This window comes from Chiloscyllium plagiosum, chromosome 4 (assembly GCF_004010195.1).
Source record: "Chiloscyllium plagiosum isolate BGI_BamShark_2017 chromosome 4, ASM401019v2, whole genome shotgun sequence".
Classification (NCBI taxonomy): Eukaryota; Metazoa; Chordata; class Chondrichthyes; order Orectolobiformes; family Hemiscylliidae; genus Chiloscyllium; species Chiloscyllium plagiosum.
In genome coordinates this window covers 88,484,077-88,509,452 of record NC_057713.1, presented here as the reverse complement: position 1 = coordinate 88,509,452, position 25,376 = coordinate 88,484,077, and the positions used below count along the sequence as shown (strand labels likewise).

At 39.2% G+C, this 25,376-nt stretch overlaps 1 protein-coding gene across 16 annotated transcripts in view; it reads right to left on the bottom strand.

The window, feature by feature from the left end:
- Positions 1-333: 333 nt before the first annotated feature.
- LOC122549183 (protein MTSS 1-like) overlaps positions 334-25,376 on the bottom strand; it is a 188,343-nt gene continuing 163,300 nt past the window's right edge. For 4 of the 16 annotated variants that reach the window (XM_043688550.1, XM_043688553.1, XM_043688554.1 and 1 more), the window contains 8 exons: positions 16,064-16,171; positions 15,009-15,106; positions 12,212-12,422; positions 10,738-10,857; positions 9,164-9,358; positions 5,797-5,970; positions 3,881-4,043; positions 334-2,156 (listed from right to left, as the gene is read on the bottom strand). In XM_043688550.1, coding sequence (XP_043544485.1) covers positions 1,414-2,156; positions 3,881-4,043; positions 5,797-5,970; positions 9,164-9,358; positions 10,738-10,857; positions 12,212-12,422; positions 15,009-15,106; positions 16,064-16,171 — 1,812 coding nt within the window. In that variant the 3' untranslated portion in view covers positions 334-1,413. The remainder of the gene's footprint in view (positions 2,157-3,880; positions 4,044-5,796; positions 5,971-9,163; positions 9,359-10,737; positions 10,858-12,211; positions 12,423-15,008; positions 15,107-16,063; positions 16,172-25,376) is intronic. The other 12 variants (XM_043688559.1, XM_043688563.1, XM_043688558.1 and 9 more) reach the window with 8 other exon arrangements.

Here is a 25,376-nt window from a genome sequence, read left to right as displayed (position 1 = left end):
TACAAGAAATGATAAACACATATTGAAGAATTAACCATGCAGAGAGGAGCTTGCAACTATACACAATGCTTGTAGTACTCTTTCATTTTGTAATTGTCTGTATTCAAATATTACTACAGGGTAGATATGAATCAAGAGCTGCAATACATAACAAACAAGCCCCTGAAAGTAATTTTAAAAGAATGTACATTTGCACAAGGGATAAGACCTGAGCTGTAATTCTATGGCTACTGCTCTGTCATAGCATGAAGATTTTGCTTACTTTTCTTAAAGTTGTATTATATGGGTTTTTACTGAGCCCAGCCTGCTGGGTTAATCTATTTTTTTTTAAGAAGAAGAAAATTTGAGAAAAAGGCATTGTTACCTAGAGAACTCCCTGCTACCTTTGACTTTTAAAAATATGTGTTACTACTTGATTTCACATACTTTCCATTGTGTTAGCCTAAAAGTCATATTTAAAATTAGAAAAATAGAAGGGAAAAGGGAAAGATGAATAAAGTACACTAACTACGATGGGTTTGAAAAGATGACATCTGATCACAAGCATTCAAAAAACTAATTTCTGTGGACAGTTAAATTTAATGAAAGCAATGCCTAAAACAGGATATGTAATTATAAGTTGTGTGACTGGATAAGGTTCATTTCAATAGGATCAACATTAAGCACTATAAAACTGCAGTATGCCTAGCTATCAGTGTAAAAACATCCATTTTGTAAGGGCGGTCACTGTCATGGCACTCTAATTTATGACTAAACATTAAATTCACACTGACTCATTATATCCTATTTGTTCTGTATTGCTTAAATTATGTTAGCTGGTAGTTATAATTTCCACAATTTACTGTTCAGACAGTAACTAAGGTTAATACTGAATGATGCTGCTTATCGCTCTATCCTAAAGAAATAAAGAAATAATATGAATAAAATCCCACTAAGTCAAAACTTTAATTTTTCTTTATGCACCTATAATTTGGTGCATTCTTCATTAATTTGCTGTTACAATCAACTTTACATGATATTCTTTTAAATGAAATGTTTCATTCCAGAATAAAAAAAACTGAACAAGTTATGCTCTAGCAAATTACAATGAAATTCATAGCATGTCAGATATGATTTGGCACCTTCTGGTTTGGCAGAAGGGAGGGGAAGAAAAGCAGCTGGTAAAGTAAAAAGCTATAACAGAAGAGAGTTTTTAAATTTACAGACCATAAAATCCAAAAAGGTAATCAACTTGTAAGAATTCCCCATCCCCACTATTTGGCCTACACCTCACTGCCTTTTCTCTCTCTTCCACCAGTTTACCCTCTCATGAGCTCCTTAAATAAAATACACGGTGGTGTGTTTTTGAGATTCTGAGAAAATAGATTGCTCCGGTTGACAGAGAATCTACTTTAATCTCTACAATTTATACATTTATGAAAGCCTTGGGGCTGAACGATCATTAGTTGTTGTTTTTCTCAGTTTTACTCCACGACGGATGGCGCTCAACATGTCTTCACCTTGAGGGGGCTCTGCAGCCTCAGCTGTGGAATGCTCATTTGCCATATCCAACTCTTGCAAGGTCAAAGCTGAATCGGTACAAAGCTGCTCCCCAGATGCAACTGCCAGTGTGGTACCCAGGCTGGATGCTCCAACTTCTGAAGTTATCTGCTGGCTCATCACAGACTGCCTCTCTTCATCTGTGGGGCTAAGAGATTGGGATGGCATAGGAGGGATGACAGGTGTCAGTGGGCAACCAGATGATGGTATATTGCTTCTCTTTGGAGAGATCTGCAAGATTTCTGCATCTTCAGAACCCTGCTCTGGACATTCCTCTGGTCCAGGCTGCACACCTGATATACTACCTACATCAGGCACAGTTGGTGTTTTAACAGGAATCACCGGAGTCTTAATTGGTATTGGGCCTCCTCCTATAGTTCCTCTTCGGACTGATGGTTTGGTTGAAGGTGTCCGCCTGATTGTGGCAACTCCTGGCGTCATCATTACTGGCCCACTGTTGGTTGGTAAGCCTGCTGTAGAAGCAGGGCGTTTTGCCTGGAACATTCGACGATAGGACTGGCTTATATCACTATTTCGTGGAATTGTGGAGGACTTGTCAAACTCTGTCTGTTCAATATCTTGATCACCACTAACTGAGAAGTAGTCGTAATCTGAAACTGAGTAGAACATTAAAAAAAACTTGATTTTTATAATCCAGAAAATTTAATTCACTCTGCATTACAGTTAAATCTTGTAATGCCTCTGCTAACTAAGAGATGCATGGTTTGAAAGTAAATGTTTTATTCTATTATTTTCTCTTGCTGCCTTCTAAATACAAATCCAGAATCAATGTGGCAGTCAGCAAAATACATGGAAGACCTGGTTCTCCAAATACATACATAGGAGGCTGTCTCCAACAGCAAAATAACTGCATTGAAACGGCCATTTATTTAATGGCAACTTATATTAAAGATCTTGATCTGGTGAAGAGGTTCTCTGCAAAAATAGAATTTGGGGTATCATTCACTTCAAACAATCATTTATTTAACGTCAACTTGTGTTAAAGTCCTTGATCTGGTGAAGAAGTTCTCTGCAAAAATAGAATTTGGAGTATCATTCACTTGATACTATGATCTCTACTATAAATCAATTGAACAAATCTCGTAGCAGCATCTTTCAAATCAAATTCAAATGAGTTATATGACCAACAAAGGGCACAAAACAGAAAATGATCAATTACATAGTTTTAGCAAAACAGTGTGTCTGTAAACAAGTGAGGATTACAGCTGCACATTTGCTTAAATGTTTACGATACGGCAAGCGGCAAAAGAAAGTGTCAAGTGAGCCCTGATTGATCCATTGTTTTTAAACCTACTGCTGAATGTTTCAGTCAATCAATGGGGAATTCAAAGACAGCTTTTCACATTTATTTCTTATACCAAGGTGAGATAGCAGTGCAAGCTGCATAAGACAAAACCTCAGAAAAATGAAAATTCTTTGATTGCTTTAAAGATTCAACTAGCTACCTGCTATTTGGTTTAGAATCAAAGAAGTGACAAAACCATTAGTTTTCCACTGGAAATTAAACTGTTACTGGCTTGTTAATGACACTTATCTGCTCAGGGCTAAACTTGAGAAACTATCAATAGAGAAACATACATTTCCAATATGACAACTTGAATTTTAATACTTCCAAATTCTTAACTGAGGTGTAAGAACCAATCCAAACCAAGGTAATTCTGTAAACCTTTTGTTTAACTGTAATCAGATAAAGAGACCAAAATAATTCAAGTTCTCATTATAGTTGAGTGATATATTGGTTATATCTATCTGGTTATATTTCCTGTCATTCGAAAGTCCAGTCTTAATTTTCTTTAATATGCAGTAAGTCTACATATAGGATTCCCAGCTTTACTTGTAGTCTTCTGAGATACAAATTGCTATAAACTGAATAAATACATCTCTTATTTCAAACAGATGCATCAAACATGCTATTTAACAACCACCAGTACCATTGGTGGAAACCTCAGACTAAATCCTGTAAACACAATTGATGTGTCCACAGCAAAAGCGTAACAGATGAATCCTTTACATCCATAAGGTAAACTAAGTGAAATGTGGCTTTTCAGGAAAAAATTGAGGCTGACATTTTAAAAATTCATTTACAGGGTCTTGGCATCACTGGCCGAAATTGCATTTATTGCACACCCTTACTGCTCTTTTATTTGCCATTTCAGAGGTAGTTAAAAGTTAACCACATTACTTATGTGGTTACTTATTACTCATGTCATGACTGAAAGGGCCTTTGCACTGACTATATGCAAAAATTGATTTTTTTCTTTTAATTAAAGTTTGTTGTTACCATTATGTCAGAGCATCCAATAAGCATAGTCACTTTTACCTTGTGAAGGGATTGTGTCCTCAGAACAGCACGGTGTGGTTGTCTGTGTACTGTATCCACTGGAGCATTGCAAAGAATCTCTACTGCTCCTCTGAGTATCCAGCTGTAGACCTCTGCTGAGGGCCAAAGCCAGTTCTTCATGACTTTCTGCCTCCTCTCCCTGCTACCAAATACAAGTAAGCCACAGTAAATTACCACAATAGTCCCCCAGTACCCGCAGGGGATGCATTCCAAGACCTACCGCGGAAGCCTAAAACCCCGGATAGTAGTGAACCCACTAATTTAAATGGGAAACCTATCTCCCCGGCAGCCCCCGGTCCCTGGTTCTGGAATGTTCCACGTGATATGTTTGGGCTGCAGTAAATCGTGGTTAAGTGAAACTGCAGAAACCGACTCCTTGGATACGGCGGTTGCCCTGTACTGTGCTGATCTACTTAATGTAATCATATTGTACAAAAAAAATAGAACAGGGGCAGGCCCTTCAGCACCTCCCAAGCCTACACGGACACATTTTGCCCTTCTATTTTAAAACTGTCTTTACTTACAGGATCCGTATCCCTCTAATTCCTTCCTATTCATGTATTTGTCTAGGTGCTTATTGAATGAAGCTATTGTGTCTGTTTCACACCTCCTCTGGCAGCACATTCCAGACACTCACTACCCTTTGTGTGAAAAATGAACCTTGCACGTGTTAAATTCCCTGCCTATATCTTGAACATGTGTCCCCTAGTAATTGACTCCTCCACTCTATCCATGCCATTCACAAACTTATAAACTTCAATCAGGTCACCCCTCAACCCCCTTCATTTTGTGCAAACAGACCCAATCTTATCCAACCTTTCTTCATAGCTAAATTACCCCATATCAGCCAACATCCTGATAAACCTTTTCTGTACCCTCTCTAAAGCATCCACATCCTTCTGGTAGGGTGGTGACAAGAACTGTATGCAATATTCCAAGTGCAGCCTAACTAAAGTTCTATAAAGCTTCAGCATAACCTGCCTATCCTTACTATCAATGCACCTTCCAATGAAGACAACCATGCCATAAGTTTTTTTTAAAACTACCTTATCAACCTGTACTGCCACCCTTAGTGATCTGTGGACCTGCACACCCAGATCCTTCTGCATATTAATACTCCTAAGGGTTCTATCATTCACTGTATAATTTCTATCTGTACTTGAACTTCCAAAACACATCGCCTCACATTTGTATGGATTAAACTCCATCTGCCATTTTTTGCCCATTCTAGAACTGATCTATATCCTCTGAAATCCTCTTCACTATCTGCAACTCCACCAATCTTTGTACTGTCTGCAAATTTACTAATTTGATCAGCCATGTTTTTCTCCAAATCATTTATGTAGAGTTCCCAACACTGATCCCTGTGGAACACATCTAGTCACAACCCACCATTCCGAAAAGCATTCTTCCACCACTACCCTCTATCTCCTATGAATAAGCCAGTTCTGTATCCACTTTGCCAGCTCACCCCCAAAACCATGTGACTTCACCTTTTGTACCAATCTGCTGTGAGGAACCTTGTCAGAGGTCAAAAATGAGCAAACAATCATTTAATATTTTGTATTTGGAAAACATCATATCCTATCCTTCGTTTTTTTTGACAAATTCACCTTTTTGATATAAAACTAATTATTGTACCACCAAAATCAAAGTATCAAAATTAAACAAAATTAAGTATGCTAAATCAGCACAATGTAAAAATACATCAATTGTTAACCATGAGTATTCTCTAAAGCTCGGGAGATAAAATATTTAATTTCCAATAATAAAAACAGGACAAATGCATAGTATTTCCAAAAAGGGAACAGCAAAAAGATAAACATTTAAAGGGAAAGCATGTCCAATGAGGAGCACATGGTTTCTAATGGAATCAACAATTTCATAGTTATTACCCTTGATGCAGTAGAGACAGTCATACTTCTAGTTCTCTGAGCCTCCTCTATTTGTATATTCTGGCCAATAGATACTGGAGTCTTAGCTTCAGCATCTCGCCGCTGTTCTGAGTCTTTACGTCTTGGTAAGGTATTTACTCCTGGTTGATCATAAGGACCTGGTCTGGCCCAGTCCTAATTAAATACAGCAAGTATTTAAAAATGTAAATAAAGATCTGCATTTTTCCAAAACATTGCATTCTTAAGTAACAGAGTCAAATAAATGTTGTCCCACTAAAGTTTAGATTGAAGTAGGATGGCTACATTCACACGTTTACTGAAATAGATATGGCCTAGAAACAGACTGTCTTCACAGTTAAGGGTTTGCTTCTTGTACACTGTGGGAGAGGAACTCAGGAATAAAGATAATTGAATGGAATTGTGCAAGAAAAGGAAAAGTATGAAAATTCTAATTTTCTTTAGGAGAAAGACAAACCTGTATTTATGTAGCATCTTTCTGTAAATTCTGACACCAAGCAACAAAAGATAATATTAAGATCAAATGGTGACAGTTTAGTCAAAGAGGAAGAAAGTGGAGAGGTGGAGAATATTGAGGAGGATAGTAGCAGCTATAATTTAAAGACATTACCACAACAGACGACTGTTGCAACACTGTAGTACCGTTTTTGCTAAAGTGGCATTTGTGCAGGTATGGGGGCAGAGGTATGGGAAGAAGAGGGTTGGGGGGCGGGGGGGGGGGGGTGCAAAGATGCAAAGCCACGTCTTCAGGATCTGATAATGAACCATTTTAGAACATAGAACATTGAACAGTACAGTCCAGGCCATTTGGCCCACGATGTTGTGCCAAGCATTTATTTTAATCTAAGATCAACCTAACCTACGCACCCCTCAAGTTACTGCCATCCACGTGCTTGTCCAGTCGTCACTTAAATGTCCCTCATGTCTCTGGCTCTTAAACCCAATACCACTCCCTCCCCTTTAGTGGAAGCCAAAACACTATCGTCTTAGCAACCCTATCAACTTGGGTGGGAATTTTGAGGGTTCTATAAATGTGGACCTCAAGATCTCACTGTTCTGCCACACTGCCAAGAATCCTGCCTTTAATCCTGTATTCAGCATTCAAATTCGACCTTCCAAAATGAAAATCCATCTGCCACTTTTCAGCCCAGCTCTGTATCCTGTCAATGTCTGGTTGTAGCCTGCAACAGCCCTCGACACTATCTACAACACCATCATCATTTGCGTCATCGGCAAACTTACTAACCCACTCTTCCATTTCTTCATCCAAGTCATTTATAAAAATTATAAACAGCAGAGGCCCAAGAACAGATTCCTGCAGGACACCACTGGTCACCGATCTCTAGGCGGAATACTTTCCATCCACTACCACTCGCTGTCTTCTTTTGGCCAGCCAATTCTGTATCCAGAGAGCAAAATTTCTCTGTATCCCATGCCGCCTAACATTCTGAATGAGCCTACAGTGGGGAACCTTATCAAATGCCTTACTGAAATCCATATACATCACATCCACCGCTCGGCCTTCGTCAACTTGTCTCGTCATATCCTCAAATAACTCAATAATGATTGTGAGGCATGACCTGCCCCTCATAAAGCCGTGCTATCTTTAATCAAACTATATTTTTCCAAAAAGTCATAAATCCTATCTCTCAGAGTCCTCCCCAGTACCTTATTTACCACAGACATAAGACTGACTGGTCTGTCATTCCCTGGGATTTCCCTATTCCCTTTCTTGAACAGAGGAACAACAATTGCCTCCCTCCAATCATCCAGCACTACTCATGTGGAGCGTGTAGATCATCACCAAAGGTGCAGCAATCTTATTCCTCACTTCCCGTAATAACCCTGGATATATCTGGTCTGGCCCTGGAGATTTATCTACTTTAATGATGCCCAGAATTTCCAGCACATGCACTTCCTTAACATCAATCTGTTCAAGTCTATTAACCTGGTCCACAGTGTTCTCACTAGCAACAAGGTCCCTCTCTCTAGTGAATACTGAAACAAAAAACTCATTTAGGGCTTCCCCCAGCTGTTCAGAATCTAGGCACAGGTTTCCTCTACTATCTCTGATTGGCCCTACCCTCTCTCTGATCATTCTCTTATTCCTCACGTAAGTGAAGAGCACCTTTGGGTTTTCCCTAATCCTTCCCGCCAAGGCTTTTTGTGTCCCCTCTGAGCTTTCTACAGTCCATTTTTGAGTTCTTTCCTAGCTACATTGTCATCCTCTAAAGCTGTGCCAGAGCCTTGTTTCCTCAACCTTAAGTAAGCTTCCTTCTGCGTTTTGATGAGAATCTCCTCTTCTCTTGTCATTCCTTGCCTGTCTTGGTGGGACAAAGTTACCCAACACTCGCAACAAGTGCTCCTTGAACAGCCTCCACATTTCTGTTTTGCATTTCCCGTAGAACAATTGTTCCCAATTTATACTTCACCGCTCCTGTTTAATAGCAGCATAATTTCCCCTTCCCCAATTAATACCTTCCAATACTGTCAATTCCTATCCCTCTCCATGGCTATGATAAAAGTAAGGCAGTTGTGTTCACAGTCACAAAAATGCTCTCCCACCAAGAGATCTGACATGTGGCTTGGCTCATTGCACAGCATCAAATCCAACTTGGCCTTCCCCCAGTCAGCTTATCTACATATTGAGTCAGGAATCCTTTCTGGACACAACTGACAAAATCGGCTCCATCCAGACCATGTGCACCAAGGAGGTTCCAATCAATATTGAGGAAGTTGAAGTCATCCATAACAACAACTCTGTTACTTGTGCACCTTTCCAAGATCTGCCATCCAATCTGTTCTTCCATTTCTCTGCTGCTATTGGGGGGTCTATAAAAAAGACCCAATAAAGTGACCGCTCCTTTCCTGTTACTGATTTCCATCCATATTGACTCAGTAGCCACAACCTCCTCAACAACCTCCTTTTCTGCAGCTGTGATGCACTCTCTAATTAACAATGCTATTCCCCCTTACTCTTTTACCACCTGTTCTTTTTAAAAGATCTAAACCCTGAAACATCCAGCAATCATTCCTGCCCCCATGAAATCCATGTCTCCGTTATGGGCACAACATCGTAGTTCCAAGTACTGATCCATGCTCTGAGTTCATCACTCTTATTCCTGTTCTGGCTTTACTAATTGAATCAACTGCTGTACCAGCAGCAATACAAGTAAACTTCAAATACTACCATTTACCTTTATTGTGTTAGACTGTTTAGTTTTGAAAAAGGTTATAAATTATTAGGTTTTTAAAATGTAAAAAAACTATTTTATGAAAAAGTTTCAACAAGTAACACAGCATTTATTTTCAGAAGTTACTTTTAGAGAAAGACATGAAAAACACAAACCTTCCAACTAGGAACTTTGGATGATGGAAACATGCCAGGTCCAATGGTATAATAATGAGGATAAACTGGGAGAGCAGCTGAACAAGGTCTGGAACAGGGTCGGGAAGAGGGCTGAAAATGTGGGAGAAAGCGTGTACCAACTGAGGCAAGGTATGGTTCACTAGATGAACTGAAGTGATCAAACCCATTTGTCAACTGCAAACAAACAGAAAAGCAAAACAACAAAAAAATGGACATGTGGAATATAAATGATTATGAAGAATGTCACAACAACAAAAATTCAAAATCAATGGACATAGCATCCATATACTGAGGAAAAAAAATCTTCACAAGTTATTATAAATATCCAGCCTAAAGTAGGGTGGTAAGAATTCTTCATATATTTCAAATAAACACTCAAAGCAAAGTTAACATAGAAATAAAAATATTAACTTTTAAAAATTTAAGACTTTCAAATAACAATGAATTCTGAAGAAATATTTTAGTAGCTTCCTATAATTTGGTATGATTATGCTCAAGTATTGCTTTATAGCAAGGGATCCTCACAGATAGCTTTCCATTGCTAAGTTAATAAAGCAAACATAACCTTTTTTAGCCGAGATTTAAGACAGTTTAAACTTTGCAGCTGGTGCTTCTTTTTTCTTTCTCCAACCCTTCCTCCCATTCTCTCCTGAAGATACTGATTCACTGTTGGGATGCCCTCGTTCAAAGATTGATGGTCCTTTAGCACCTCAACCAAACACTCATTCATGTGTGTGCTCAGACAGCAGCCGCGAACAATTTACTTAAATGGAGGCGAGATGAAAAATTTCAAAAATGATTGATCCAGTCACAGTGTAACAATGAGGGGAAGGTCTTTTAGGGTAGAGATGAGGAGGAATTTCTTCACCCAGAAGTTAATGAGCGTGTGGAATATGCCACCACAGAATACGCTATCACAGGAAACTGCTGAGGTCAAAACACTTAAGACTTTCAAGAAAGATATAGGTATAGTTCTTAGGAATAAACAGATCAAAGGATATGGGGAGAAAGCAAGAACAGGATAATGAATTGGATGATCAGCCTTGTTCAGATTGAATAGTTGAACAGGCTCGAAGGGCTGAATGGCTTACTCCTCCTCCTTTATTCTCTTTTTCTATCCAATGACACATGCATACGCATCCTGCCACAATCACTAGACAGAGGATAGGATGCGAGGAGTGCAAACTTTGTACAACATTATCCTTTCCCTCCATTAACAGGATGAAAGTATTTAGCAGTATTCTTATTACAATCCCCACCAATGGATTGAACTTGGTCTATTGATTCAAAACCAAAGCAGTGGGTGTTTTATTTAACTGATCATTTAGCAGAGTGTGATTTTTGTTTTAGATTGACTGAACAATTTCAGAACACTCCAGTTTATGTACAATTAACTCAAATATTTAACAATTCATAAACAAATTTCATCAAGTATATAGGATCAATGACAAACTGAAAAAAATGAAAGCTCCTAAAATATCGATAATCTGAATATTTCCTCATTTTGTAGACTTACAGACTGGGAGGTGGGCAGAACAAGCAAGATTTATCACCTTTTCTGTTGATGCCCAGGCTCCCATGGTAGAACCTGAGCTTACGGAAGTGGGTGAACTGCACTCACTCACTGATTGGCACGTTTCAGATGCTTCAGAGGAGGCAGAGCTTGATGAATTCTGCAGAGCACCAATATGGTGGATGAAGTAAAATGCAAAGAGGAGAGATGATGAAGAAAGAAGTGGAAGTGGAAAAGCAAAAAAAGGCAGAGAGAAGAAAAGCATAGAATTAGAGCCAAATCACCACAAACCATTTTCAACAACAACCAACTCCATCAAGTAATAGCAAGAAAACAAAGACAGGAAAGTTCAATCATACTAATGCACAGAACACTAAGATTGAAGGCAAGCAATAAATTTTGTGAATAATCTTCTTTCTAAATAACAAGATAATTAAATCAACTTTGGTGAAAGTTCAGCACCCTGAAACATTTCTACCCTCACAGATTCTGCCCAACTTGCTCAATATTACTAGCAATTCTTTTGTTTTTAATTCACTCTTACTAATCCCAGTAAGCTCAAATACTAATATAAAGCGTTCCAATTCAAGAAACTGACAAAAAAAACAAAAGAAATGAGAAAACAAATAATTTCACACACCAAGTAGAAATACCCACAATACCTAAATTCTCGTGGCAACCATTTCACATGTTACAATTGGCTGCTGTGATCACAAAGTGAGCACTTCACCAGCTCCAAAGTGCTGAGGTTCTGTAAAGGTGTTATTTACACTATATTTTTGCTTTGAGTATTGCAACAGACAAGACCATATTGTAAAATGAGTTTATATCTTGAAAAAATGTTTTATAATGGATACGGTTTGTTTTGGAGTTTATGTAAACTAAGTCCTTTGCTGCCACTGAATCTTTGAAAGCGAATTAAAATAAGTAACAGCATGAACGGCAATCCATAACCAAAAGATTAAGTGGTGAAATTCTTTAGGTGGGTGAAATAGCTGAACACTATAACAGCTAAATTAATAAATCAGAAATGTATAGACATATGATGCACTGAATAATGTATAAAACCAGACGTCTTGACAATGATTTATGATCCAGAGCTTAACTATTGCTAAAATTGTAAAGGAACAATTACCAACAGAAACACTTGTACTGAGTTCATATGACACAACATTTGTTTTTTCTGACAGTTAAAACATCTATCTTTAAAACACAGTAGCATAAGACAGTCTTCACTCCTTGTAGTGCAATGAAATTGACAGATTTTAAACTACATACATTTTTTTCATAGATTTTGCTGAAGTTCTTCAACATTTCTATTGCTAATTTTAAAATTTGTAAAAATTTTATGACCTAAAATATTTAAATGTGGTTATGTTTCACCATTGTTGAAAAATGCAACTATAGGACTCAAAAGAGTCACTTGATTCACAGCCTTGCATTATTATGCATTATTTTTAATAACCAAAATCTGCTTCGCTCAAAGAATTGACATGTCATGCAATTTCACATACCTGGTTGGTTCCTTCTGGTGGCATTGGGGAAGGGGATTTAGACTGGAATGCATCCTGAGACATGAAGCCAGAATCATGGGATGACACACTGGACAGCCTCATTGGAACCTGCTGGGGTTGGTTGGAGCTGCGGTAGCGATAGTGTGAAGTGGGCGAGTGAGAGTGGGATCCACTGGACCTGGAGTCACTACTGTTAACGCTGTTCAGACTGCTAAGAGAGACAAAAGGGAGGACAGGAAGGGGAAGACCATGTACAATTAAACACTCAGGCCCCACATATCAGAAGCAACAGCCATTTAATGATAAGCCAAATCAAGAAAACAAAATAAATAAAAACTCTGCCATTGATACAGAAAAACAAATTGTTGGGCATTTGCTTAACCTAACACGCCAGTTTTTGATTTCTTCAGCCTACAACAGTATTACCATGTTCATTCAAATTAGCAGTGTGTTCATTCAATAAACTAAAGACAACAATATATTTTATAATTTTTATTCTTAGTCGGAGGAAAAATTAGAGTGAGCATTGGTGACATGAATGCAAACATGGCATGCCAATAGCTACTGCAGTCACAGAAAATGGGAGCTTTTTTCAACAATGAAGAACACTCGGTCAGAGACAGGAACAGAAGATAGACTATCACATTAGGATCCATTTATTCTTCTGCAAATATAAAATACTTTGGTGTTTGTCCTTTGCTTAAAATAAAACAATTATTTAAGCAGAATTTTCAACTACTCTGTAATTTTACAATGCACAAACTTTTTTACATTGTACTTGGAGCACAAAATACATATTAGATCATAAGACCATAACATCATAACATCCAGGAGCAGAATTAGGCCATTCAGACCATCGTGTTTGCTCCACCATTTGATCATAGCTGAAATATTTCTCAACCTCATTATCCTGCCATCTTCCTGTAATCCTTCATCCCTTTACTAATCAAGAACCTATCTATCGCTGTCTTATATACACTATGACTTGGCTTCCACAGCTCTCTCTGTCAATGAGTTCCATAGATTAACTACCCCCGGCTGAAGAAATTCCTCCTCATCTTAGTTCTAAAGGATTGTCCCTTCACTCTGAGGCTTTGCCTCAGGTCCTAGTCTCTCCGACATGTGGAAATATCTTTGCCACATCTTCTTTATCCAGGCCTCTCAGTATCCTGCAAATTTTAATGAGATCCTTCCTCGTCCTACTAAACTTCATTGAGTACAGACCCAGAGTCCTCAACCTCTCCTCAACTGAACCTGCATGTTAACTTTAAGAGAACCCTGAACTAGGATTCTCAAGTCCCTTTGTGCTTCAGATTTCCAAAGTCTTTCTCCATTTAGAAGATAATCTACACTTCTATTCTTCCAACCAAAGTGCACAACCTCACTCTTTCCCAAATTGTGTTCCATCTGGCACTTCATTGCCAACTCGCTAGTCTGTCCAAGTCCTTCTGCAGCTTCCCCACCTCCTCAACACTATCTGTCCCTCCACCTACCTTTGTGTCACCTTTAAACTTAGCAACAATGCCCTCCATTCCATCATCCAGATTGTTAACGCATAATGGGGATAGTTGTAGCCCCAACACTGATCCCTGCGGAACTTCACTAGTTAGTTACTGGCTGCCATCCTGAAAATAACCTCTTCTTCCCCACTCTCTGACTTCTGTCAGTCAGCCAATCCTAGATCCACGACAGTACCTTGCCCATATTGTAAGAAAGAAAACAGTAATGTTTAAAAGCTGTGACGGGATCTTGTAAAATGCAACAGATCAAGGTCAACTGCAAAAATTCCTTCGGGAATGAAACAAAACGACAAAGCAACCCTCTAGAAGATGCTTACACACTGATATTCAAATTCACTGAACACCATGTTGGTAGGTTCACTGTAAATCTTCAATGAAATTAGCAATCTAAGAAAGCTATTGCTTTATTTGCCTGAAACTATGTTTAAAATGATATTCACTAGCAGTAAGGGGAATAAGGTTTCCAGTGAGTTGAAGTATCAATTTAAGCAAAATAATAGAAATTCTGTGTCATAAAATTTTGATTCATAGACATTGCAAATAAATTAATTCCTTGGCTATCAGAAAGTCAACTCTAAGTTAAATCCACTTCAAAATAAACAAGCTCTAAAGAATTCTTCGTGGATCAGAATGGATCCCAAGTGGACTGTTCAGCATCTGAACCTCCATGAAGGGAACTTGATTACAGCTTTAGTTAAATAGTTGACTTGAATGCTATTTTCCAAGTTGAATTCAGATCACAAGAAGACAGGAGATGAAACTTAATTTAGGAAGTCCATCAAGATGAGTAAAATGGTCAAGAAGAAAATAACCATGGAGAATGCTATGCCTCATGAAATTTCAAAGCATGATTCAATTGGCTGTTTACATAAATGAAAATGAATAATCGAAAGGGAACGGGTAGAGAAATAGGACCAAGTGGACTGTTTTAAAAGAGACAACACAGGCCCGATATCAAGTTTATGCAATATAGAAATAAATGACTCAAATGTTAATCATTAACAGGAAATGTCTTGTAAATATTTCAATATTTTTAAACATAAAATTGCTTTTGAAATTCTGCAGCTATTAACCACACCAGTCAACTATTTATATTTGAAGAAAAGCCATGCCTCTCTTTCATAGAGAAAACAATTCAAATTAGAGGGCAAGACACAGTAACAAAATTGACTGCAAAATGGTTCAAGTAAACTTAGAAAATTTTTACACAATCCCTTAACCAGCACTACAAAATTACTGCACATATACAATCAGTAATTGCCTGTACACTTACATACCTGCAGACACTGGACTTCCTGGACATGGTGGTGCTTGGGGAAGATGGAGGGGTTTGATATGTCCAGTTAGAATCAGACCCCTTCAGGTCAATAATTACCTGGAAAAGTTGAGAATGTAAAGTAAAAAAAAATGCATTTCAAAAATTACTTGTTTGATAAATCAATCATTTTAACAATGCTAGTAGAAAACCTGAGGTTTAATTCCATTAATTTCAACATTGCTATTGTGATGATACTGTAGCTTTGAGAGGTCTGTTTTGTCCGGGTTTCTTTGAGAGAGACTGGGGCACAGGTGATGAGCAGTCCATGAAAAGAAACAATTTGTGAAGCCTTGAAGTTTTTTTTAGTTGGAACAATAGAAGTAGCATGAATGGCTGTGGTCTAGTTCCCAATATCGAACCAGGATTTTTAGTTTTTATCAGCAGCAGAAGCTACTGGGGTTGTGAAAAGTTGCCATTCCTCTATTTGTTACAGCTGAAAGTTGGAGTTTTCTCTCTCTCTGTCTCAGAATTGTCTTTTGATGTTCGTTCCACCTAGATTGGAGAATTGCATTTGAAACAATCTGTTTTCTGAACTTGCCTTTTGTCAAGGGTGTTTTTATGGGATGTTACTATATTGGAATAGTTAATTAGTGATAGTTACTATATGTATTATTCTGTTAAGATTTTCCATAGTGTTAAGTCATTTAAATTCCTTCTTTCTTTTGTTCTATTTTAACTATAGTGGGCGAATAAAGTGTGTTTGTTTTAGATCCAATAGTTTGACCAATCAAATTACATCTGGAACCCAACACCTAACATTTACCTTTAAAATTAGAAAAAGTTAGGGTGTACACTATGTTCTGAATATTTTGAGGGGGTTGGTCGGATCCATAACACTATACATTTAGAGAAAGCCAGACAGAAATATCATTACAGCATTTTTACTGATGCATGAAGCTTCTGAATGACATTAAATCATTTTATTTATCAAAATAAATTTTATAAAGCATAACTACAATGATAAACATTATGTTAAGGAAATATCTCTATAATTTCAAGTGCTGACTCACTGACCTGCTCACTGGCTGTTGGCAATTTGTGAGGATCCATCGTCAAGTTAGTCAAGTCATCTGTAATAGTCTGCAAATGGGTTACTTCTCCCAGCATTGACATCTCTTCTTCCTAAGAGAGAAACAGTACTTACATTTTAAAGAAGTTATATTAAAGAAGGAGAGCATCCTAATGAATTTGATGCTATCTAGATCTTTAAAATTTTATTCACTGGATTAGTGACTAGAACAGTATTAATTGCTCATCTTCAATAGTTCTGTTAGTAAGCTGTTTTCCTGAATCATTGCAGTACTTGTGTACTGGCAGCTGTAGTGATGTTAGGAAGGAACTTCCAGCACTTTGACCCAGTGACAATGAAGGAATGGCAATATAGTTAAAGTTAAGATGGCATATGACATAGAAGGGCACTTACAAATGGTGGTGTTCCCATACATTTGCTGCCCTTGTCCTTCCAGGTAATAGAGATAGCTGTTATGGAAGGTGCTCTCAAAGGTGCCAGGGTGAGTTCACATAGTACATTTTGTAAATGGTATATACTGTTGCCACTGACAATTGATGGTGAGTGGAGTAAACAGTGAAGGTTGTGGTTGGGGTGTCAATCAAGCGGGCTGTTTTGGCTTGAATATTACTGAATTTCTTCATTGTTATTAGAATCTAATCTAGGCAAGTGGGGCATATTTCATCAAATTCCTGACTGTGCTGTGTAGATAATACACAGGCACTGGGGAGACTGGAGGTGACAGAATTCTCACCAGACTTCCTCATCTCAGATATTATTCAGGCTCTGTAGTACTTAATGGATGAGGCGAAAGTGACGACTGCAGATGCTGGAGATTAGATTTGAGAGTGTGGTGCTGGAAAAGCACAGCAGGTCAGGCAGCATCCAATGAGCAGGAAAATTGATGTTTTAAGATGGTGGGAAGAGCATAAATGAAGCAACTGAAGATGATTGACCCAGGACACTGCTTGGAGGAACTCTTGCACAGATATCCGGGGCTGAAATGACCAATCTCCAAAAACCACAATCCCTTCCTTTGTACTAGGTATCACTCCAACCAGCAGAGTGTTTTCCTCTCTGACAACAGGAATGATTGGATGAGATATGTCCAAATCAGAAAAGTGCATGACTTGAGCTTGAACCTGCAGGTAATGATATTCAGATATTATCAAAGGTCATAACCTTGATGACAGAGGTTGTAGGAAAGTGAAATATGATCAAAATAACCTTAGTGGATGAGTGCACCTTGCAAATGCTTTCTCTGGCACTACAGAATTGATGGAATAGAGAATGTGGAAATAAAGTCCACTGTGGCAGTGTGTATGAATCAAATCAGGCTGTCCTGTTTTAGTACGACTGTTGCTATAGATGCAACCAATTATGCAAGTGGTGATTTCTTTATGACTTTTACGACTTAAGCCCAATGGATGACAAGGCGGCTTCAAGGGCACAGGTGGTGAAGTTCTCATTGCAAAATAGCCAGTCTCTTCTGTGCTTTTATAGCTACAGTGTAAAAATTGCTTGTTCGATTCAGATTCTGGACAACGGTCATCTTTATGCCCAGCATTGTGATGGTGAGGACTCTATGTTAATGGGGGTGGCCATTGACGTTTGGTAAAATAGTTGGGTTTTATTTTCATTACTTGATATTTGCTTGCTCATGTCAACTGCAATTGGCCAGCTCAAGCCTGGCATGTTATCCAGTTCCTGCTATTGGCTGATAGTGGCTGTTTCATTATTGGATTAGAGTGTATCAGAGATAGTCCCTTTTGCAGGATTCAGCCACATCCTACTTCATAGCTGGATGGTTCTTGACACTCATCTATGGCACTGTATAGCTATTTGTGTAAAGCAGCGTCCACAACTTGATAAATTCACAGGCCACTCCAGATGAAGATATTATTCAGGCCACGTTCACGTGTAAGGGATGATGCCCATCTCCAACTGCCCAGTGAAAAAAGTTGCCTTGACAGATGCAGTAGATAAAATCGTATTACTGTACTGGTACTGAAAGCACTGCAAGACATCGATTTGAACAGCTCTAAAGTTCAATAGCATAGATGCAGAAAGTGCTACTGTTCATTGCAACTATCAAGCATATCACCGGTCATCTTGATTTGTTAAGCCACAAGGAAAGGATGTGCAAGACCGAGAATATATGGAGCTGGCCAAATATAATACATCGTTACAGTAATTAACTCAAGCACGGGTACTTTCATGGACACACTTTACAATGAGTTTCACACAAATCCAATTATATTCTGAAAAACACTCCTTTAATACTTTCACCCACACTAAAGTGTATTGCAAGCAATGCAAAAAACAAAAATAGAACCTCTACTTATGAAATAACTACACAGGGGCCAGTATCCCATCATTAAATCACCCTCCATTTACTTGTCATGTACACTGACTGTGGCCAGCCAGCTTGGTGTCAATTGCTTGAACGGAGTAGATTCTAAATCCCTGTTTATTTGTTCTTTTCCTCTTTTTCTAAATACCCTGTTCATACTTTTCTTTTCCAGGCACCTGAATTGGGAGATTCTAAGCTTCTGGTATTTTTTTTTCTCTCTTTTATCTTTAACCCCCATACAAGCACCTAACAGTAATAATGCTTATTTATTCTCCAGCACCCATGTCATGTGTGCGTGCAGGTATAGGACACAGTGAAGAACAACAAGTGCATAAATCTTTATTCATATTCCACCACCAGGAAGAAAAGAAACACTCGAGTGGCTAGTGACAAGCAGTGGAGAAAGTGAGGTCTGCAGATGCTGGAGATCAAAGTTGAAACTTTATTGCTGGAACAGCACAGCAGGTCAGGCAGCATCCAGGGAACAGGAGATTCGACGTTTCGGGCACAGGCCCTTCTTCAGGAATTCCTGAAGAAGGGCCTGTGCCCGAAACGTCGAATCTCCTGTTCCCTGGATGCTGCCTGACCTGCTGTGCTGTTCCAGCAATAAAGTTTCAACTAGTGACAAGCAGTGCCCTTCTCAACAAAGGGGAATGCTAAGTGATTAAAAAAAGCGAAGGGGAGAGCAGGGATTAAAAGAGAGTCTGAGGAGGAAATAAAACACTCCACCCCCCACCACAGTGCCCACCTCTCCCTGAAAACCTCGAGGGTGTTTGTGGGCACCGCGTGTTCCTTCTTCAGAGACATCCAAGCCTGGACATAACTGCGGAAGAGAGGCAGGCAATTGGCCCTAACAACCCCCTCCACAGCCAACTGCCTGGACAAGTTTATGCCCAGTTTGGCCAGGCCCAGGAGCGGACCCACGAGGCGGTCCTCTGACTTGCCCTCCCCCCCTCTGCACCGAGTGTCCAAAAATCAGGAGCGTGGGGCTGAAGTGCAACCAAAACATAAAAGATGGTCTTTAAGGAAACTAAAAAGGGAGTTTAAATGCCCACACCCTATATATACACATGGTCCATGGACTCCACAGCATCACAGAACAAGCAGTTGGGATGAGAATCCGTGAACAACCACAATCTGCAGTTACACGGGACTGCTGGGTGCAACACCCTCCACCCCATATCACCAAGCGAAAGGGGAGGACTCCCACATAGAGACCCTCCACTGGGGATCCCAAATAACTGGTCGTAAATGGGCATGCCAAGGTGTGTCCAGGCGATGGATAAGGGAAAAGAGGTGGATGGTGTGCTGCAACAGTCAATATATGGTCCGCTATTTTACGTCCTTAAAAGGGAACAAAACTAAAAAACCCTGAGCTGGCTCAGATGTGGGGCACAGGCTCCCAAGGGAGATCTGGGACCTTGGGGCCAATGTGAAATTCTGTTCAGGCAGGGGGACGTGTGGACGGGATTCCACAGCACATGTGAGCATCCTCCATCTGTCAGATCCGAGCACCGCCGTTTTAATGTGTCGAATGGCAGTGGCCGAGAACTGGACATCTACCGCCGCCCTGCTCACTAAATCCTGCAGCAGTATCCAGCCCAGACCACTACCACGCAGCACATCCCCAACCCTGGTCACCCTTGCTGCAACGGCCCTCCCCTCTGCAGCTACATTTGATTGGCCAGGGATTCCTGATTGTCCCAGGTGAACAACTGCAATCCAGGGCCTCAAAGTCAACAAGGTCCAGCTGGTTCCAATCACTACAACTTGGTTTCTTAGAACATATGATCTCTACTTGATAAAGACAACAGCTTCCAACTGCGGGATGGTACTTTTCTGGTTGGCATGGAACTATTGTGATAACCTGTATACCATATTGATGATGCTGCTTTCAGCTCACCCAACTAGCTAAGCAGAGTCAGCTAACAGAGCTATCAGCAATTACACATTATTTTGGATTTGCAAGCTAAAGAATGAGACCCGACTAAATGTTTGAATACTCTCCTTGGAGGAAAGAAAATCACCCATGACTTGATACCTATCACATGTGAATAAGTATGTGACAATCAATGGCGCATATGCTCAATTATTAGTCCTGAGGATATCAAAGACAAATTCTACAAGGGTTTGGGCAGAACTATTGCAAATTCCACAGGAGGACAATTTCAGCATGATGGTAAACTTCAATAAGGGCATCAAAGAATATGAGAATGCAAAATGGCATCCTTCGCAGTGTTTCCAACTGCTGAAGTATGTCAATCACTAACTGTATTTTTAGGCAGAAGGATGAGAACAAAGACACTTTGATGCATTCAAGATCTAGACACTGGGATTAGATGGACTTTATCGTCACTTGGGAGAGCAACATAAACTATGTTATGATCACCACGGTAAAAGGGATTTAGGTACAGAAATAGTCCATTTAGCCAGTGAGCCACAGTATTTATATTGCTGGCCCAGTTCAATTTTTGGTCAAGGAATTTGATGATTGAAAATTCAGCAATGGTAATGCCATTAAATGTTAAGGAGCAATGGTTAGATTCTCTCTTGCTGAAGACTGACATTGCCTGGCACTTCGATGATGTGGATATTACTTGCTACCCATCAGTCCAAGTCTGATTAACATCCAAATCTCACTGCATATGGACATCAGCTGTTTCTATATCTGAGGGGTCATGAAAGCTGCCAAACATGGTGCAACCATCACAGACCATCTCCATTTCTGATTTTATGATGGGTGGAAGCTCATTAAGAAGCAGCTGAAGATAGTTAGCTCTAGGATTCTACTGAGGAATTCTGGTTTTTAGATTAGATTACAGTGTGGAAACAGGCCCTTCGGCCCAACAAGTCCACACCGACCCGCCGAAGCGAAAACCACCCATACCCCTACATTTACCCCTTTAGGGGCAATTTAGTATGGCCAATTCACCTGACCCTGCACATCTTTGGACTGTGGGAGGAAACCGGAGCAAACCCACACAGACACGGGGAGAACGTGCAAACTCCACACAGTCAGTCGCCTGAGGCGGGAATTGAATTGATTTAATTATTGTCATATGTACCCTGTAACAAAATACAGGGAAAAGTTTAGACCAAGTTTCTCCAACCATTCATCATAGTACAGACCTTCAACTCTAGAGATTAGCTTTGTGGTTACCCATACTCTGGTAGCAACATACATCAATATATGGAACTGAAGCAACGTCTCTTCCCATCAATCAGAGTTGTAAATTCAAAATTTATTTTAAAATTAATCCCATGCTGAAAAATCACTTGCACTATGATTTGCTAAATATACCATCATACTACTACCAATTTCATTTTTCTCAAAAAATATTTAAATTATCAGATAGCAGTTGTGTAATTTGAATTAAAAGTGGACAACATTTAAGGGGAAGTTGGTTCAAGTGTTCTTGTGCTTTACAAAACAAGGAATGTCTGCAAAATGAAGTGTACAGCATGTTGCACAGTTTTTTTTGAGGAAATGAGAAAGAGGAAGGCACTAAACACAAACAAGTATACAGTAAATTGACCAACTACATGAAAGTGTTCATTTTATTCATGAAAAGTGGTTCTGTAATATTAGTATTTAATGCTTAATTACTTAAAATTACCTGACTTTCCTTCAATGCTGAATATTCAGTTATACTCAATTAAATGGTCTTAGTTCATTATCATTTATAACTGAATAAGGAAAACTGCTCATGTGTGTGTTAGAATGTGATTTTGATGTCAGTGTTATTAATCATAGCATAGCTTTGAAATACAAACCTGACCTAAAAGAAGAAACATAAATATGTCAAATTATGCATCACACTGTTGTTATCTATCTCTACCTTCTACAAACTTAGAAAATAAACTCCAACATCATTTGGCAATACAATAGAACCACAAGTGTCCATATTCACAACTGCCTACAATGACAGGCAAATGGTAATTTTCACTTCTTCCATTGGCAACAGTCATTAGTGCTGTAAAGTTGATCAGTTGCCTTATCCATCTGCTCTGACAGTGTAAAGGGTCAGCCAAAGGCACACCCACTGTCAACCATAGCCATCCTCCAGTTGTTGAACAGAATTAACCACCAATGTTCCCATGTCCAGAAATCCAAATTGCAGTTTATGTGGCATTAATCTTGGCTTGAAGATTAATTCATAATCACCCTGTTTATATGCAATCTATCTGCACTACTGCATACAAAGAAACAGCATTCGTATTGATTTTAAAGGCTCTCTCTCTCTCTCTCAGCTGAAAAGCACTGCAGACTTGAGTGAGCTCACATTACCTTTCAATTTCCAACTTCATGATTGGCACTAAGAGTATACCTGGCTGACTTTCAAGTCTGGGCCAAGCTTTACACCTCGAACTGCTGACAGGTGAATGGACTATTAGCAGAACAAGAAAATCAGATGATTTTGCTGGCAGAACTGAAAGGGGAAGTGTGTGGAAAGCAACAGATTGTCCAAACTTTAGAACAGCAATTGGCAGTGTTGTTTTGATGACCGGGAAAGGGTGGGGAAAAACAAGTCTTCTCTATCATGCAGAATATTTGGTTTTACACTATCAATACGCTTACCAGGTCATTTGGCATTTCTATCACACAAAGCAATTTTTTTTATATTGGTACAAAGAATTTCAGGCAATTTAAAAATTTTGGTGAAATGAACGTTTAATAGTCTTTGTTCAGATGTCAGAGTGTATATTTTGTTACGGCCACTTTTCTACATGGCTTCAGCCAAAGCTCAGTTGTAGCACTGACTCCTAGTCAATAGGAGTCCCAGAGATCCAACTACAAGCCCTCAGTTAAAAGTTAAGTTTATGTATGTAAATCTCTTCATTCAGTAAAGCAACTTTAAGTGAATCATGGGTACTGATAGGAATTGGCGCTAAAGCTGGAGTTGGGCTCCTTCAAATATTTTGTATCTGCAGAAACAAATGCATATGCTGAAATTCATATGAAGTGCTTGGAAATAGCTTCCAAAATAAATTAATTAAAATAACTAAAAATACTTCATAAATTCAAACTAGACAACATTTATTGAACTTATTAAATATCTCAGAACTGAAACTCTGCTCTATATGGTGGTCAGAATATCAGTTAGATGCATGGTTTAGAGGTTCTTTCATTCCTTCTACCACCTTAGCCTCAATATGTCACAGACAGTGTGTTCTGCATCTAAATGAATTGACAACCAAATTTTAGTTGGTGAAGACATTTGACTTCCTCTTGGATGCTTTAAGGGCATAACAAAAAAAAATTCCATACAGGTATCTTTGAGTGATTTAGAGCCTGGATACTGGACATGTCAGCATGAGGGAAGGCCCTGCTGTTAGATCATCTTTGCCACTGCATGTGATGGATCTTTTGAAGACACTGCTGGTGTTGATGTGAGGAGCCTGCATGGTGTCAGGTTTGAGATCTTGCTCCTCTTCTGTGAGGCCTATTGACTTATGTTGGAGGATTCTGATTATGAATTAAGTTCAAGGTGACACACAACAGCCCAGTCAGCTTAATATTCCTCTTCAGCTCACTGACTCTGTAGCTGCATTGAATTTTCACTAGAAAATTCCTCTCTGTGGAATGCAAGCAATTCCCACACATGAGCCTCAACCATGTCATAAAAATGAACTTGCCTCTAAAAGGTGACGATTTTACACTGAACCTCAGAATCTGTACTGTGAGATTCTCCTTGGTCACTGACCCATTCAAGCCACAAGAGAAAGTGAGGACTGCAAATGCTGGAGAGTTAGGATCATAAAGTGTGGAGCTGGAACAAGCACAGCAGGTCAAACAGCAGCTGAGGAGCAGGAGAGTCGATGTTTCGGGCATTGGCCCTTCCTGATAAAGGCCTCATGCCTGAAATATCGCCTGACCGGCTCTGATGTTTCCAGTACCACACTTTTCGACTCAAATCAAGCCATAGTCACACATTGCTCAGATACAATAACATGATTCCATCTAATGAATCAACAGTATTGTTGAAGCTCCTGTTTGCTGAAGCTATGTCAAAGTTCCCTGAGAGATGATGTATTCTCACCATCTGCTGCCATGTTGAGTTGTGAGAAGGTACAAGAAAGGTTGTAGACCTTTAATGCTGCTATTCCTCCATGATTCATGGAATGAAGATGTGAAGCTACACTGGGTGGCAGAGAAAGCATCTTTGCATAATAGACAATTCATCAAGGCTGACAGAAAAACCTGGGCAATTAATCAAGAGAAGCAATATCTTGAAGGTGAGTATTTCTCTGGTGCAATATGCCCTCTACGGTGGCATTGTGGACAGAGAGAACCATTCTTGTAACAGTGCCCCTGTCATACAGGCTTTATTTGAATTACAAATGACGTACAAATTCTCCTTGGAATAAGTCCTCAATGTCAATGGTGTCTTGAACTGATAAACCACAAAGTGCTTAAACTTAAAAGCTCCTGCAGTGTTTCTACTAAGCGGAACAGTCAAGCTCTCTTTGGTAGCTTTAATTCTTAGTGCTGTCATTTCCTGTTTCAAAATTCTTATGAAGACATTTCATTATTAATTTGTTTTGAGGACTCATGTTATAAGAGTTGTGGACAGTAGTTAATTAGGAATGAAAAAAATACCTGGGCTAGTTTCTTTTAAAACAATAGGCAAAATTGAGGACTGCAGATGTTGGAAACCAGAGTTTAGATCAGAGTGGTGCTGAAAAAGCACAGCAGGTCAGGCAGCATCCGAGGAGCAGGAAAATTGACATTTCGGGCAAAAGCCCTTCATCAGGAATAATGGAAAAAAAAATGCTCACTCTAAAGGCATTCAAACTCTTTTAATATGCTCTTGGAGGTCACATGATGCAAGTTAATTGCTTAGACTTCTTTACTGGACATCACATGTCTAAATTTATGGCTTTGTAAATCGTTGGGATACATACTACTAGTAGAGAGAAGCTACCCAACTCTATCTTTCACAGAAAACCCTTTTGGATGACGC